The sequence below is a fragment of the Diabrotica undecimpunctata genome, chromosome 8, assembly GCF_040954645.1.
Source record: "Diabrotica undecimpunctata isolate CICGRU chromosome 8, icDiaUnde3, whole genome shotgun sequence".
NCBI classification, from domain to species: domain Eukaryota; kingdom Metazoa; phylum Arthropoda; class Insecta; order Coleoptera; family Chrysomelidae; genus Diabrotica; species Diabrotica undecimpunctata.
The window spans coordinates 72,656,814-72,674,735 of NC_092810.1; the positions used below are offsets into that span (position 1 = coordinate 72,656,814).

A 17,922-nucleotide genomic window follows, 5' to 3' on the forward strand; every position below is an offset into this window, starting at 1 on the left:
ATTATCAATTCTTTTTTGACTTAAATTATTAAATCATACATAAATTCTAATAGCTTAAAACTTTAGTGTCCTCTTATTTTATCTAACGACTATGCACTATAGCTAACAACAAAGCACTCAAATGGTTTTCTTCGTTTAAGTCTTCTTTCTAATCCAGTATTATCGAGGAGCTGAATGGCCTCGATGTTTACATGACTATGGAGCCGTTGTTCGTGGCTACCTGCCCTTCTTAATGATAACTTTATCTACATCTAACCTGATAACTTTATCTACATCTTTCATCTCGAGGTCCTTGTGGAAATCGACATTTCTGATGTACCAAGGAGCATCAACGATGTTCCTTTACACTTTATTCTGGAATCTCTGAATGATCTGGATATTACTTGACTTGGCACAGTCGCAGAGTTGGCAATCATACGTCCGTACTGGTCTCAGTATTTGTTTGTATAGTAGTTGTCTATTATGTATGGACAATGCTGAGTTTCTTCCCATCAGCCAATACATTTTTTTGTAATGGATACAAAGTTCCTCTCCTTTCTTAATATGGACTTTCCAGCGAAGTATTGCATCAAGTGTAATACCTAAGTATTTTGCGGAAGATGCATTTTATTTGTAAAATTGACCTGAATGGTTTAGATTCATTTAGTTTCGTTTTCCATTTTTTAGTCCAATAATGGATTATATTTATTGGCAACTGCAACTTTTCTGCTGTTTCTTCGCTGGTATCATGTACTGCTAGGATAGCAGTATCATGCAAATGTGGCTGTAGTATCATTTTCTAGTTCAGGTATATCGTATGTGTATAATAGGTAGAGGACCGAACCTAAACGCTTTCTTGAAGGACTCCTGCTTTGATTTCTTTTAGATCTATGTACACGTCTTCTTGCTTAATTCTAAAATATCTATAAGATATATTTGACTGCAAAATTTTTGAATATTGTTTAGGCATAAGAATTTTGTGTTTGTATATTAAATCTTCATGCCATACTTTGTATAAGGTTTTAGCTGTGTCTAAAAAGATTGTAGAACAAAATTCTTTTCTTCTAACGATTTTTCGTAATTCTGTGTACCTGATCAATCATAAAATGTTTATTTCTAAAGCCATATTATTGGCTTGGAATCATTTTTTTCTCTTCTATTATTGGTTTCATGCTTTTGAGAAGGATTTACTCAAAAAGCTTCGACATTACTGGTAAAAGTGATAATGGCCTATATGAGGAGACTTCATGTGGCGATTTCCCTGGTTTTGGTATCAATATAACATCAGCTATTTTCCATAAATTTGGGACATATCTCAATCTAAATGCAACATTGATGGTATTGGTCGATTTGACTATGGCTTTATGAGGCAGGTTTTTTAATAATTCTCCAGTGATAAGATCATATCCTGGTGCTTTCTTAGAATGTATATGGTCTTTTATTTTATCAGCTAGTTCCTTCGGGGATGTTGGTCTGATTCTGTCTTCTGGTTGATTAGGCTCTAACGATATTTGATCATTAATTTGGTCATCATACGGTTTCAATGTATTTGGTTACTGATCCTTTTAGCCTTTTTGTTGCTTCCCATAGAAAGTACTCAGTGCTGCTATCATCCTTTAGCTCTCTCAGATAAGAACCGATTGACTCATTTTTATGTTTTGAATCTCTCTTTCAGTTTTTGATTAGCATTGTTCAAATTTGTTTTATCTTGGGGAGCTCTGGTTTGTTGCCACTTCCTTCTTAGTTTTCTTTTTTATTCAATTACTTTTTAATTTCTTTGGGATAATTGTTTCCCTGTACTTTTGATCTTAGAGTAGGAGTACTTTTCCATGCTGATTTTTGTATTTTGAACAAACAACTCTACTTCCTCATCTCATCTGAATTCATATTAGAACCTTCATTAATATCTATATAATTGGATAATATATTCTTAATAACGAAGAAATCAATTAAGTCCGGTTTTTTGTTTCTATCTGTTGGCCAATAAGTCGGTCTACCTGTTGATATTACTTGATATTTCTGTTCTTTCATGGCTGCCAGTAATTCTTTTCCTTCAGTTGGTGTCAGGCTTAATCCTCAGTGTGTGTGCTTTGCATTAAAGTCATCTCCAATGATATATCTTTTTCCCAAACTTGTCATATATTCTGCATATTGTTCTTTTTTAATGGAATGCTTAAGGGGCTATTAGCATACATTAATTTCGCAATTAGTATTGAGTTTGACAGATACTGTAGTTGTTTACATTTGTATATACTGTAGTTTTTTATATTTTAGCTCCTCATAATGTTGAATGTTCTTTTATTAATATCTTTTATAATATCTTTTATTAATATTATGAAATCTTTTATTAATATTGCGCTCTCTCCTTCTGCTGCATTGTCAGGATGTATAGTGTAGTATACCCTGTACCTTCTAAACTTTATGAAAGATTGTTTAGTGAAATGTGTTTCAGATATGAGACACAAATTAATTTCCTCTGTATCTGGGATTGCTTGCAGCTCATTTTGATGTAGAAGCCCATTGGCATTCCATTCCATGATTCGTAGTTGCTTAGCCGTTTCTAATTTTTGGTATTGCTCCTTTAGCGCTATGTTCTAGTCTAGTTACTCTTAATTCTATGTGAGTTATTTTATCATCTATCTTGATGAGTTGTTCTAATATAATTTTTAATGTATTTTCTGTTTCCAATTCTTATTGCGATTGTTTTACTATATCACTATATTTTTTATTTTCAGTGACTTTTTGTGCTTTTCATTTTCCCTTCTCCGATCAAGTCAGAGGGAAGATGATAAGATTGGGGGATTTTAACGGTCGAATAGGCAATCAAGTAATACCCGGAATTAAGCAAAAACATAACGAGTATGTCAAAAACGAAAATGGAGAACTGATGATAAACTTCTGCACGAATAACGAACTAAGAATAAACAACACATTTTTTGACCACAAAGACTAACACAAATATACATTTAATAACACCCGTGGACAAAGATCTACGATAGATTATGTTATAACCAACAGAGGTATACATCCATCGAAAATAATCGACGTAAGATGCCTCGACTCAGCAGATATAGATAGCGACCATAGCCTAGTAATATCTAAAATAAGAATCATCCTGAAATACTTACCGCCCCCCCCCCCCCAAGAGAGCGGCGCCAACACAAACGAAAATCAAAGTCGAAGGACTAAATACGGAATCCACGGAATACTTATACACGAAAAGAATATCAGACAAGATCGCTGGGAATGAAATATGAAACGATAACATCGAGGAAAGCTGGGAAAAACTCAAAAATAACATAATTAATGCAGCAACAGAATCACTTGGAGAGAGGAAAGTAACGAACACTAACATATCAAAAAAGAAAACACCATAGTTTAGAGAGGAAGTGAAGACAAAATGCGAAGAAAAGAAGAAAGCCTTTTTACAATACAGAACACAACAAACACAACAGGTATACAACCACTATAAACGAATCAGAAATGAAACGAATACTTTAGTTAGACAAATAAAAAGGGAAACTGGCAGAGCTTCTCAAAACAGGCGGAACACGACTTCTACGGAACACAAAAAGAAATATGGAGAATGATCAGAGGACAAAGAAAAGAGATGAACGAACTAATAATACCAGAATATCTGTGGAACAATTAAAAAACTTGTACGTAGACAATACTCACATCTTATAGCAATAACAAGGGCTCAAGCAAAAAAAGAAGCGATGGCAAAATGGTAACGGGAAAAACCCCATCTCCAATAAAAAACTGCCAGAAACCCACAGTAAAAAATAGTAGTAAGAAAGTTACTAAATAACTTAGAAGCACCTAAACTGCCAATTCTGTCCTTTGAGGATAGCCACATCTCGCTAAGGCTGAGCATACGGATCAAAAACAGGATCAAGATTTGCGAAAAACTACCTACCGACTTTAACCACTTTGATCGAGGTCAGACGTTGAGAAAGTGAAATCAGCTTACGGAGGCTAGAGTAACTAAAAGATTAAAGATATACACGAACGATATTATTTTCAAGAAATGCACAATTAAAGAATTCATGGAGGAAGGAAACAAACGATTAAAAAATGTAGAACTATGTATTTGTGGAGTATCTAAAATGATAACAGAAAAAAAAAAAGAAAAGCAACAATTAATAGAAACATATCATAACCACCCCATGTTTGGGGGTCACATAGGAAATAATAGATTAATATAGAAGCTAAAAGCAAATTTTATATGAATAAATGTGGAAAAAGGTCTAAGGCTATACATCAAAAACTGTCATAAATGTCAAGTCAATAAACCAAAGAAGGGCTATAAACAGGAATTTTGTATTAACAGGCACATAAAAAAAAACTCTGGGACATAGTATACATTGACACGATAGGCACGTTCCCACGGAGCAAAGAAGGGAACCGGTACTGCATTACAATGCTTTGTGAATTAACGAAGTACGCATTAAGAATCTCAGTACAGGACAAGGTGCATACAGTAGCCAGAGGAATCTTTGAAAACATCATATCTACCTACGGAATGACGAAACAAATAAGAACGGATCTGAAGATATGAAAATATTGGATCTGATCATCAACCACTTTTAGCAGATATTAAACGAAGGTTAAAACGAATTCAGCGACAAAAACCAAAAACCAATGTACTTAACTTTGACGATATAAACATAAAACATAACATTAAAAAAGAATTTAACAATAGAATAAACAACATCGGAGAACAACTAGAAGATCCAGAAGAACTATGGAGTGAATTTATGGAAAAACCAAGTTAATTAAATCTCTACAAACAATGATTATAGAAAAAACTTAATCAAGAAAAATAAATGGATGACAGACGACATCTTGAAATTAATGGAACAACGTCAACTAATAAAATCTAATGAAACAGAATATAGACACCTGTAGAGAAGAATAAAAAAGGAGATCAAATTAGCCAAAGAAAAATGGATGAGAGAAAGGTGCGACGAAATGGAGGATGTAATATCTAAACACGACTTATTTAATATGCACAAAAAACTAAAAGACGTGAGTAAATATTTAAAAAACGAGTTCCCTCTGTACTCGTTGACAATAATAACAAAACTATTGTAAATGAGCACGAAATAAGAAAAGAATGGTAGCTGTATATATCAGAGTTATTTGAAGATGACAGGAATAATATTGACGAAATTCTACCAAAACTATACTGACGGTCCAGAAATTATGAAATGTGAGGTAGAACACTCTATAAATAATGCTAAAATTAGAAAAGCTTGTGGTCCAGATGATACACCAACTGAGTTGCTGAAACTAATAGAGGATGATAACATAAAAGTAGTAGTAAGACTTTTTATATATAACACCGGAGTGATTCCCACAGATTCGCTCAAATACATCTTTGTCGCAATACCTAAAAAACACAATGCGAGAAAATGCTCAGAATATCGATAATTAGCCTAATGAGCCACACTCTTAAAATTTTCCTAAGAATACTTCACAACATAATTAGACGCAAATTCGAAGAAGATCTCGAAGATACCCAATTTGGTTTGAAATGCTATGGGAACCAGAGAAGCACTTTTTGCGCTTAACATCCTATTACAAAAATGCCGTGACCAAAAAAAAGATGTATTTGCATGTTTACTGGACTTCGAAAAGGCATTCGATAAAGTACAGCATGTAAAATTTATGCAAATACTGAAGAATATCTAAATAGATGACAAGACGATTTCTTGTCATTAAAAATTTGTACTGGAATCAAATTGCTATCGTAAAAATTGGAGATAACTACACCGATGAAATCTCCATACAACTAGGAGTCAGACAAGGTTGCATTTTGTCGCCCAACATTGTTCAATGTTTACTCAGACCAGTTATTTAAAAAGGCACTTGAGAGACAACCATATGAAATAAAAGTCAACGGGGAACTACTAAATGTGATTAGATATGCAGACGATACAGTAATTCTTTCAGATAAAATTGAAGGTCTCCAAATTCTGCTTGATCGTATTCACGAGGTAGGAGAGGAAATGGGCATAAAAATTAACTCAAACAAAACCAAATTTTTAGTTATTTAGTCGTGACCCACATCCCGATGCAAAGCTTCAATTAAACGAAGTCCAAGTTGAGAAAGTCTACAAAATGACATATTTGGGAATTGTGATAACGTACCAACTAGATCCAGACATAGAAATAAAACGTAGAATAGCAATGACTAAAACTACTTTATGAAAATGAAGTCATTGCTTTGCAATAATCATCTCAGTTTAGAACTAAGACAAAGAATGGTTAAGTGTTATGTTTGGTCCGTACTTTTGTATAGTGCAGAAGTGTGGACGCTAAAAGTATCGATCATGAACAAAATTGAATTATTGGAAATGTGGGTTCATAGACGAATGCTGAAGATACCTTGGACAGCAAGGAAAACTAATGAAGAAGTACTAAGGAGCGTCAACAAAGATAGAGAACTGCTAAAGACCGTTAAACATCGAAAAATGTCTTATTTGGGACATATAGTAAGGGGAAGTCGATATAAAATATTACAACTGATCCTTAAAAGTAAAATAGAGGGCCGTAGAGGTGTAGGAAGAAAACAAGTTTCTTGGTTAAAAAACATTCGTGAATGGACACAGATAACAAATGCAAGACAATTATTCCATATTGCAGAAGATCGAGAAGCCTTCGCAATGGTGATCGCCAACGTCGGATAATTCTGATATGGCACGCGAAGAAGAAGAAGAACGAATCAAGGTATAGAATATAAAACCGAAATAATGTCGAACTTGACACAAATCCTCAACACCAGACACAACTCAACGGCAACCCACAAACGATTGGAAGTACGAAAACTGCACAGAACGTTAAACGAATGTCAGATACTTTATCAACGAACGCAAGGATGACTGGGACGAATGATGTAAAATGTTCACCTACTGTTACAATACCGACCAATTCAAACCATGGGTATACACCTATTTAACACCACAAATCGATTCGATTCCATCCCAATCGATTTGATATGAGTCAATTCCATTCGATTCAATTTGAGTCCAATCGATTGGATTCGATTCGGCGATCCGATGATATACCAATCTATTCGATCCGATTCCAATCGATTCCATTTTATTTTATTTTATTAATACAGACGCATGAGACTGCGTTTACTACTCCACGTAGTGTATGAAACTATTTTATTAATGAAGCTCTAATTATTAAAAATTTTTACTTAATTTAAATTAAAACAGCACAATTTTGTTATCCCTTTATATTTCCTTTCAGAGAAACCCACAAGCAATTTAATACCCTCAGGTATGTCCTAATCCCTTTATTTATCCTTCTACAAATAATCTATAGTTATTAGCCCCTTTTTATCTTTAAAACTTAATGTTTTATATAAATTGTACCAATTAAGCAACCATCTAAAAGAAACCCAAAATTTAGTGAGCGAATCTTGCCTAAGCTTTACAATAAAATAAATGTAAAAATATACTTAGGCTAATACAGAGATACTGTTATTTCCTGAGGAGAGCTGGTTGTAGCTTCAAATGAAGATACATGTAGGCTATAGTAGCGGCAGCATGGATTTTGGCTGTAATGGTAGCAGCATTGGTGTTGGCAATAATGCTAGTTGGCTGTAGTGTAGTAACTAGGATGATAGCTTACTACATCCCTTTATCCAGTAGTTGTTGTGGTGAACACCACGTGGTGTTAATTAGGGAGTCTGATCAAAAAGGGGGACAACAAGAAAAGGCCCAATAAAAAAATAACCACAAGAAATCTTGTTAGCCGACAGCATAAAGCTAAATGTCTTGCCTTTTTATGAGGTTCCAAAAAATTAATAATTATACAAAAAAATTAACAATGGCAATGACAATATGATTTGCACAAGTATATATGAATTTAATTATTAAAACAAATTTAAAGTCGATTATAAAAATTAAAAATGAATTGAAACAAAAGATTCTATCTGCATATTCTTTAAAAGGTTTTAACGAAGCGTGGTTGATACATGTACAAATCTGGTGAGATACCTACAGTATGGCTACTATTGGCCTTTGTTCCGCTACCAAAAACCAAGAATCCCAATCACTGTAATGCTTAATGTTACAACTATTGAAAACATTTTTAAAGGTTATACATGAAAGAATATTCAGAAGGTTTGAAGCGGATATGAGTAATAGACAGTTTGGCTTTCATAATGGCTTCGGAACAGTAGAAGCTCTGTATAGTTTTACAGCTCTTGTTCAAAAATGTAGAGACCAACAAAAAGATTTTTTTGTCGCATTTATATAATATAAGAAAACTTTCTACAAAGTTAAACATATCATTCTCATAGAATGTCTTAAGCGAAAGGGGCACGACAAAAATGATATTAACATAGTGAGAAATCTCTGTTGGAACCAACAGACAGTGGTAACATTAGATGAAGATATCACGGATACGCAACAAATAAGTAGAGTTGTGAGGCAAGGCTGTGTACTTTCACCATTACTATTTAGTATATACTTCGAAAAGTTATTTACACAAGCATTTGAAAACTGTACAAAAAGGATCAAGATAAATGGTGAAAATATAAACAACATTCATTATGGCGACACTACGGTTTGTGATACTAGAGAACAGTTTTGTTTAACAATAAACATAAAGGAAACAAAAACCATGGTTATCAGTAAGAGGGGTAAAGTCATAACAAGGATCCAGATAAAAAATGAAGATATTGAACAAGTGGACAAAATGAAGTACTTAGTAGTCTGGATTACTGAGGATCTAAATCCTAAATCAGAAATTCTATCAAGAATAGAGTAATCAAGAGTAGCCTTTTTGAAGATGAGGAAATTTCTAAATTACCAAAGTCTCAATCTGCAAATCCGATATCGTATGGTAATAAAATGTTATATCCACTATATTCTTCTTTATAGTGTTTAAGCTTGGACTGTTAATGTTAACTTAATGAGAAAGCTGGAAGCTTTTGAGATGTGGCTTTTTAGAAGAATTTTGAAAATACCATGGACCGATGATATTACGAACGAAATGGTATTGCACAGAATGGGAAGAGACTGACAACTTCTAGCACCATTAAAAGAATAAATACAACATATTTGGGGCACATATTTAGAAATGAGAAGTATGAGTTGTTGCAGCTTATTATGAGTCGAAGTAAAAAAGAAATCCTGGTAGATAAAACATATCTTGGCTGAAAAAGATTCGCCACTTAATCTGGTTAAACACACATGCTTTTAAGAAAAGCAGAAGATAAAGACGAATTTGCAATGGTTATAGCCATTGCAAACTTCATTAGTTGAGTCGGCACTAGTAGAAGAAGAGGTTTATAGATATGTTATGTTATTATTATAATAAAAAACTATTAAAATAAAATCGAGAACTAAGAATATAGAACAATAAATATGTGTAAAATATTAAACTTGCCACAAGAAGAAGATGAACAAATAAAATCGTTTTATGAACTAAAATTCTACTAATCTACAAGTGCTAATAAATCAGAGGATAAGTTTAGCAGATGAACAACAGGGTTTTCGTAGTGGAAGATCGTGTACAGATGCAATATTTGTTATAAAGCAAATTACTGAGAAATCACTAGAGTATAATAGACCAGCATTTCTATGTCTGATTGACCTAAAGAAAGTGTTTGACAGAGTAAGATTCAAAGATGTAATCAATCTTCTGTATAATAGAGAAATTCCCCTAAATATTATAAAAACTATCGAACACATCTACTTAAACAACGAAATGGTAGTCAGAATAGATGGACAGCTTACAGAACCTATAAAAATAGGTAGCGAAATAAGACAAGGGGATTCATTGAGCCCCACACTCTTCAATTTAATCATGGATGAAATCATCACAAGTATTAACAAAGGAAGTGGATACAGAATGGGAAACAAAGAAATAAACATACTCCGTTACGCAGACGACGCAATATTAATAGCCTAAGATGATAGTCTGCAAAGACTGGTCCACAGATTTAACATAAGAGCAAAAGAATTTAATTTGACAATCTCATCTCAGAAAACTAAAACAATAGTAGTCAGCAAAGAACCAACCAGATATAAAATAGAAATTGATGGCATCAGTATTGAACAAGTAATGGAAATAAAGTACCTGGGAATTTGATATGACTATCTCATCTCAGAAATCTGGGAATACCTGAGAATTACACTGTCTAGCTATGGAGATCTGGACAAAGAAGTGAGAGATCAAGTACAAAAAGCAATTAGACTGACATGATGCCTTAATAACACTATGGCGAAACAGACACATTAACAGTTAGGTGAAGTCAAGAATTTATAAAGAGAGTGGAAGACCAATAATGACATATGCTTCAGAAACAAGACCCGACACAGCCACATGCAAAGGCTACTGGAAACGGCAGAGATGAGAGTACTGAGAAGAATTACAGGAAATACGCTGAGGACCCGAAAGCGAAGTGAAGACATTAGAAGAAAATGTAACGTACAGTGAATAAATGAATGGTCAAAAAATAGAAAAAAAGAATGGAATGACTACATAAGCAGAATGGAGGAGATCCGTGTCGTCAAAATAGCATGGTACAAGTTACAATCGGCAAAAGAAGTATCGGACGACCGCGCAAAAGATGGAGTGACAACCTTCCATAGAGGTATTAATCCTCCCAATGTACAAGCAGAATTGCTTATAAAGAGGAAGAAAAAGAAAATTCTACTTTAAATTTATAAAAAATATATCCTTGCTTCAATTAGTTTGAAGTGATATGTGACATTGACTATCGGAAATGCTAACACATAAACAAATTTTCTAGCTTGTTGGAACTAGATTAAAGTTAGCATGCGGGTGTATACAAACGGTAAATGAGAATAAAACTGAAATAGTTCAAAATTTAAATTGAAGAATAATAATTAAACAAAGTATTTAGTTAAAATAAAAGTTGAGCGCCAACTATTTTTAGAAAAAATATTAAAATAAAACTGATAATTAAGAAATTAATAAAATTAAAAGAAATTTGAGCAGAACAATTATTTGAATAAAAATAAGAAACGTGAAGTTTATAGAGTTAGAAAATATTACATGTAAAAGGACTTGTCCAGAACACCGACCCATGCGAAAATGTACTCATTTATATAGGTAACAAACATGTAAGTTTTTCATTAAAGTCATGATTACGATTTCTTTAAAGGGCCTAAAAAAATTGATAGAATTTATAATAAGAATACGGGCTAAATATACACATATATTTTAAAAAAACTTCCTCACAAAGTATGTTATATTTGTGTAGAGGATCTTAGCAAATGCTCTAAGAATGATAAAAAGAAATACCTATTATCTATAATAGATAATCATATAATATATTGAGAATATATTATATGGTTATCTATTATAGATAATAGGAATAAACCACAATTTTAATTCAATACTTGACGTTTCGATATCCACCTCGGAAATCGTTTTCAAAATCATCTTTAACAAATTATTTTGTTGTGTTACTTGTTAATACAAAAAATCTTTAATTTTATCTGTCTCATTTATAAGGACAATTCAGACATATATTATACATTTTAAAATTTCGGACTTTAAAATAATATTGTAACCGATATTAACTTCCACTCTCATCCCTATATCCTACTTACCTAAGTTTTTACGGGTATTTAATAAACAATTTGGATAATCTTAGTATAAAACCCACGAAAAATTAGTACTTCGTTTCGCGAGCGTATTCTCTAGGTCTAGATTAATACAGTTAAATTAATATTAATTGGAAACATTTCATATTACGAATCTGGTATGGATATGCGCAAATATCTCCTATTGTTTTCCCCACTCTCTCTTTTTGGCTCAGTCTTTCAACAGCTTGTGTATTTAGCCTTATAAAATTCTAATCTAAGTGGTTTACTGATGTTTTAAACCTAAGATTCTTAACAAACAGTAGGACAATTCAGGCTGGCTTTTGTTACATTACTATAATATACATTACTAGTATATATTGAGATTGCGCATCTTGGGACATTCTATTCGATTCATTGAATAACGTATGCTTTAACATTATTTCTTTATTTCTAGCTCAAGTCAGCATTATATGCTGCAGGATGTATTATTTTTTTTTAAATTTTCGAAGTAACTGTTGAAATAAGAATGTAGACGGAGTATTGATATTAAAGAATTTGTATTTCGCATTTCTTTGGTCCTTTTTCTTAGTATAATACATAAAAAGTTTTATTGTATATTTTTGTTATTGCCTTTATTTTAATAATGATCACTTCAGTACAAAGTACCTATATTTGAATTTACATAAAAATTAAATCTGCTTTTTAGGAATGCCAAACGTGAATTGAACGATATAAGGTTCGAATTTGCAGTAGGCAAAGATTCCGCCGAAGGCATAGCAAGCGAGTTAGTCGGAGCAGGATTGGTAGATGGAAAGGATATTGTGGCTATCACGATAAATCTTCAAAAGTTGATTGACCAGAGGAATGTTATGAAAGTTGTAACTTTCCCATTGGTAAGTCTTATCATTTTTGTCATTTTTACTAATTAGAAGAAACGCAAAGTAGTGTATTGTCGAAGTATAAATAAATTCATGACGAAAATTACCAAGAGGAAAAGCTTTCTACGTCTATATACTCAGTGACATTAGAAGTGTTATACCGAGAAAGAATAATTTCTTGAACTTAATTTTTTATGCATCAATGAAACGATAACGTCAAGAATTTTTATTAACAAGTAATCAAAAAAAATTAATAATGTGTTTGGCGACCCCGTAGATTAATACACTCCTGTATACGTTTCGGCATTGACAAAATGAGATGATCGATGTCTGATTGTGGAACCTCATTCCAAGCAACTTGAACTTCATGTATTAACTGTGACAGTCTCCTTCCCATCATATCCCATACATGTTGGATAGGATTTAAATCCGGAGCCCGGGGCGGCCACGCCAAAACATTAACGCCAGCTACTTGAAGGAAGTCCATAGTTTGACGAGCAATATGGGGGAGCGCATTGTCTTGCTGAAAAAGGACGTCTCGACAGCCATCAAGATAAGGCAGTAAAGTAGTTTGTAAGATGTCATCAACATAACGCGCAGCTGTCATATTGCCTCGAATAAACACAAGTTGTGATCGGCTACCATAGGCAATAGCCCCTCAAACCCTTACTCCAACTGTCCTGTGTACATGCCTCTCAACAGCAAACCCGATATCTGGTCGCTCTTCACGGCGGCGTCTTACCATCCTACGACCATCATGCATTCCTAAACAGAATCGTGATTCATCGCTGAATGCTACATTACGCCATTCTGCCACCCAATGCTGCCGTTTTCTTACCAATTCAAACGTTGATGACAGTGATTCGCCGTCAAAGGAAGCACTAGTCGTGGGCGGAATGAAACCAGTCCGAAGACTAGAATGCGACGGTATAGTGTACACATACTAACAGATCTACCTGCTACTCCAAACCATTGGTCAGCAATCTGACGCGTAGTAACAAAACGGTCTTGCAGAGTCAGTAATCTAAAGCGCCTATCTTGACGCTCTGTTGACCAGTTGGTCTTCGTGTTCCTCTATCTTCGTTTGTCCACACATGATAGACACGCATAACCGTCGTTGCCGTACAATTAACACGACGATCAATTTTGCGAGATGACAAACCCATATCTCTATACGCAATAATTCTACCCCTGTCGAAATCGCTGACATGGTTTTAATTTTGGTATCTTCAAACTCAAGACATTTTCTTACACTGAATACAATTAGACTGAGGAATAATAACTAAAAATTTCTATATGAACCGGTTTTCACAAATCGGTCTCTTCAGAAAAAAAATTACAGATAAAACTTGATTTTTACAAAAAGTAGAAAAGATAAAACATTGGTATTGTTATCATAGCATGTTTTAAATATAGTCAAAAAAATTAAGTTCAAAAAGTTATTCCTTCTGGGTGTAACACTTCTAATGTCACTGAATATACATAAAGTGAAGTATGATTAAAAGGACTGCAAGTGATAGACTAAAATTAAAGAACACGAAAAACTCTACTCATTTTTTATATATTATTGAAAACCAAGAATCCAGGTGCAAGTGTTAATGATATTGTAAAATTAACTGGTGCTGTAAAAGTCACAGACTATAGAATGTTTCATATAAAAATGATTGCACGTCATTCAAGATTTACGACGTCAGAACCCCACAGCGTTGCCATAACATCAGAATAGTTAGTAAGTGAGGAATTTTTAAAATGTCAGCTATTTGTCAAACTGTTATATTAACAGTAAATACACTTAGTTTTAAGACTACTGCAGCACACCAAAATACATAAGAAAATATTTTAATACAAAATTATATATTCTAAATTTTAAACATACCTCTTTTTAGAGCATTAATAGTAAATATCTATTTAATTTAAATTAATTTAAACTAAATAGTCTAATCTATTTAATTAAAATTATTATTTCATGGAATATTAGACTTAAGAGTTATTTCATAAAATTTATATTATTAATAATAACAAATGTTTTTGGTTATTTAATCAATATAATTCTAAAATTCCCAATATAATGATGACTACATTTTTCTGATTATTATACCATGTTGACGCCTATGAAAGATCGAGCAGTTCCGTATGGGTTTCATATTATTAGCTGTGTTAGGAAAATTTGAACTATAAGGTTGACGTTCTGGAAATTTTAAATATAAGTGACGTCACTTTATATAAATTGTGACGTGCAACGTTTTTACTTTGAAAAATGGTATATCTGAATTTCTCTAGAATAATGTTATGAAACTTTCAAATAAGTGGGTTTCAAATATGAAAAACACTATAGTAAATCACATTTTTAAGAAGAAACTATAACAAATTAGACAAGTCAGGGAAGAAAATAGATTTCAAAAGAGGCTATCATTTGCTATTCACTATGCCATTTATCATTCTAGGTTATTTTGGCAACAAGTAGTTAGCGTAAAGCAAATTTGCTATAGTGTCTTATTTACAAAAGTATAAACGTATCAAAAGATGCTTTATGAAAAGAGAGAAAGGAGAATTAATTTGAGTTCAGTTAAGGGGCAATTGTCCGAAAAAACACTGTAGAGGGAATGAAAACACTTCAGTAAATGTGCATTGAATGATGAAAAACTATGATTTACATGAACTTTATTCACACAAAAGTTACACGCTGTTGAACGAATTCGCCATCTTTTTGTACTCTCTCAGCACAGCACAGGTCCGCACATCGGATATGCTGTGCTTTACAAAATAAGAGGTGGGAAGTGGCACGCTAATTTAAAATACATACACAATTTATACAAACACTATTTACAATGTAGACGATATTAGCAAACTATTTCGAAGTGGCATCATAAGTCACATGAGTAAACACAATTGAAGAAGTGTGTTGAGCATATTATCATAAAAGTGAATATGTGGAAAATTGGCAATATTCGTGACAATTTAATTGAACCCGTTATTATTAACACACACGGCGATTCTCTTTTTGAATTTGATTCAGTTTAAAATGTGGTAAGTGTAATTAATTGTTAAACATCAACCTCTTTATTTTATTTATTTGCCCGATCAAACAACACAAAATTTTGCCAAACCTCAAAAAAGATAAAGGAAGAAATAAATATATAAGAAAATAAAATATATAAGAAAAAGTTTACAGTACTACAGCACCTCTATTTGTCAAAAAAAGTTTATTCTTCATTAATGTGCTGTATTTCGAGAAATAATAATGTTAATAATTTGAAAATCTTCAATTTTAATGTAAATTTATGTCTCCGATTAAAAAGTTTATTACATTACAAAAATGTATGTAAATGCAAACAAATATATTGAACATATACAAACATTTTGAAATAAATATTTGATTTGCTAAATATTTGTTTTTATTATTCTATTATTTACATAAAGCTGAATAATAAGTGAGTCAACAAAAATAATAACTGATACGAATTCTGGGTTTTTATAAAATAATTTCAATCTGGAAATATCTCTTATTATTTTTGCATAAAAACGGCGCCTCATATGAAAAAAAAAGAAGAAAGATTTTTGTCACAAATTAAATGAAGATTTTAAAAATGATTTTTAATTTAAAATATCTCAGTGGCGTACTATTTTTTTCTTAAAGCTCACCGAATTTGTTCATATCTCAACCGGTTTTAGAACAATAAATAAATCGTCAGTTTGTAAGAAAAATAAAGTCGTTTATCTAGCAAACTGTCATTATTTTTTCATGCAAAATCATTCCTTGAAGTTTGTTGTACGTATTTACGAATACCCTGTATTTTTTACAAATAGATATTATTCAAATGGATTAAAAACCAGCACTTTAAACGTCTGTAACTCATAAACAACTGATTTCTGAGTCTTGGGGCAATAATAACTGTTGATCAGCATAACCAAAGCTACCTCTCTGCAAAGTTTCAGCCAATTTATCTGAAACCACTGTTACATATGTAAGAAAAGTGCCAGGGTCCTTTATTTACAACCTAGCTTTTCTAACCGTTTGAAGTATACCGCCTGGTCCCACTCTAATATTTTTCCTTTACCCCAAATAGTACATTTTATTTTAAAATTAAGAAAACCGTATATTGATCTGCAAATCTTTTTCATTCTTATAAATTTCCATGCATTAAGATTTGGAGTAATAAAATTACATGAGAACGTTTCTGAACTTTTTAATACATATTTTTATGCACTTAATTCCATGGCAGTCCAAAAGCGACACATAGATATGAAAGACACATATTTTCTTTCTAAACTTACTTAATGTTTCAATTCCACATTTGACAATTACTACTTTGTCATTATCATTCTAAAATTCTTTCACACATAAAACAACGAATATTATTGACTGTTACTGTCGAGAGTCATCGTAGATACTCACACAATCATTTTCTGGCAATAAAACACAATAAACACAATAAAAAATATAACCATTTTGTTTATAAAAAGATAAAAACCCAAAAACTTTGTCATCACAACAATATAGCAGCGTGGACGGATCAAATTTTCCATATGATTTCTCTCAAACAGCTTTTTCTCCAGTCTTCAAATATTTTATATATAATATTATCTGAAAATAGAAATTCCAATGAACAATGAACTAGGGGCAAACTGACTCCGCCTGCTAAACGAGCGCGGTGTAAATTTTGCTCAAAAAATTATAATAAAATCCGTATTTTAAGTTGTATATGCCCTAAACATATTTTTAATTTCTTTTTATTACTGTCGTTTTATTACTGGTTGTAAACCGAATTAAAGTTTGAAGAAATTTTTTTCTGTTAATAAAAAAAAATATTTCATTTTTGTTTGTTTGTTTTTCAATTTACTTTCAAAAACATTATTTTTGTTTACTTAACTATAATTTTTTGTTAATAAATTTTTATTTAGTAGGTACCATTATCTTATTTTAAGGCGCGTACACCATGGTTGGGGCATATTGGCCCGAACAGCACACTTGTATAGTTGACTCGAACGAAACAGCAGGATTAAAGAAAAATCAATCTTTTTGCAAAATTTGCGTGCTGTAGTATTGTAAACTTCTTATATAATAATAGAAACGTTCATTCAACTACCTAGTCCCAAATTTTCATCCTTCCTTTAGTATTTTTTTTGGTCAGATTTTTCTTTGATCGAACTATATTCCAATTATTCCCGAATGCATAATATTGCATTCAACCCAAATGCATTCCGGTTGTACGAATTATGAATGTTCTTGGGAAAAACACTTTTTTTAAAACTGAACTCAAAATTAAAACTTTTATTTTCGACTTACAAAGATTTTAGTAACAATACAATAAATAAAAATCAGACTGAAAATATTGATATTTACATGGTGTTTTTATAATTTTATAATTGCTGATCTTGCTGTCCGATACGTCGCAATTCAGTCCAGAATGTTCAAGCGGTAGCCCCATGTTGAATCCACGTGGTAGAATTCACTGGATGGTAGCGTTCATTGTACTGTAACT

General features: G+C 32.4%; 1 protein-coding gene across 1 annotated transcript in view; it reads left to right on the forward strand.

Moving 5' to 3' along the window:
• Window positions 1-17,922, forward strand: part of LOC140447689 (serine/threonine-protein kinase OSR1-like) — a 186,302-nt gene that overhangs the window by 166,785 nt on the left and 1,595 nt on the right. Inside the window, exon 10 of the mRNA XM_072540486.1 lies at window positions 12,268-12,454. Within this exon, the coding sequence (XP_072396587.1) occupies window positions 12,268-12,454 (187 nt within the window). The remainder of the gene's footprint in view (window positions 1-12,267; window positions 12,455-17,922) is intronic.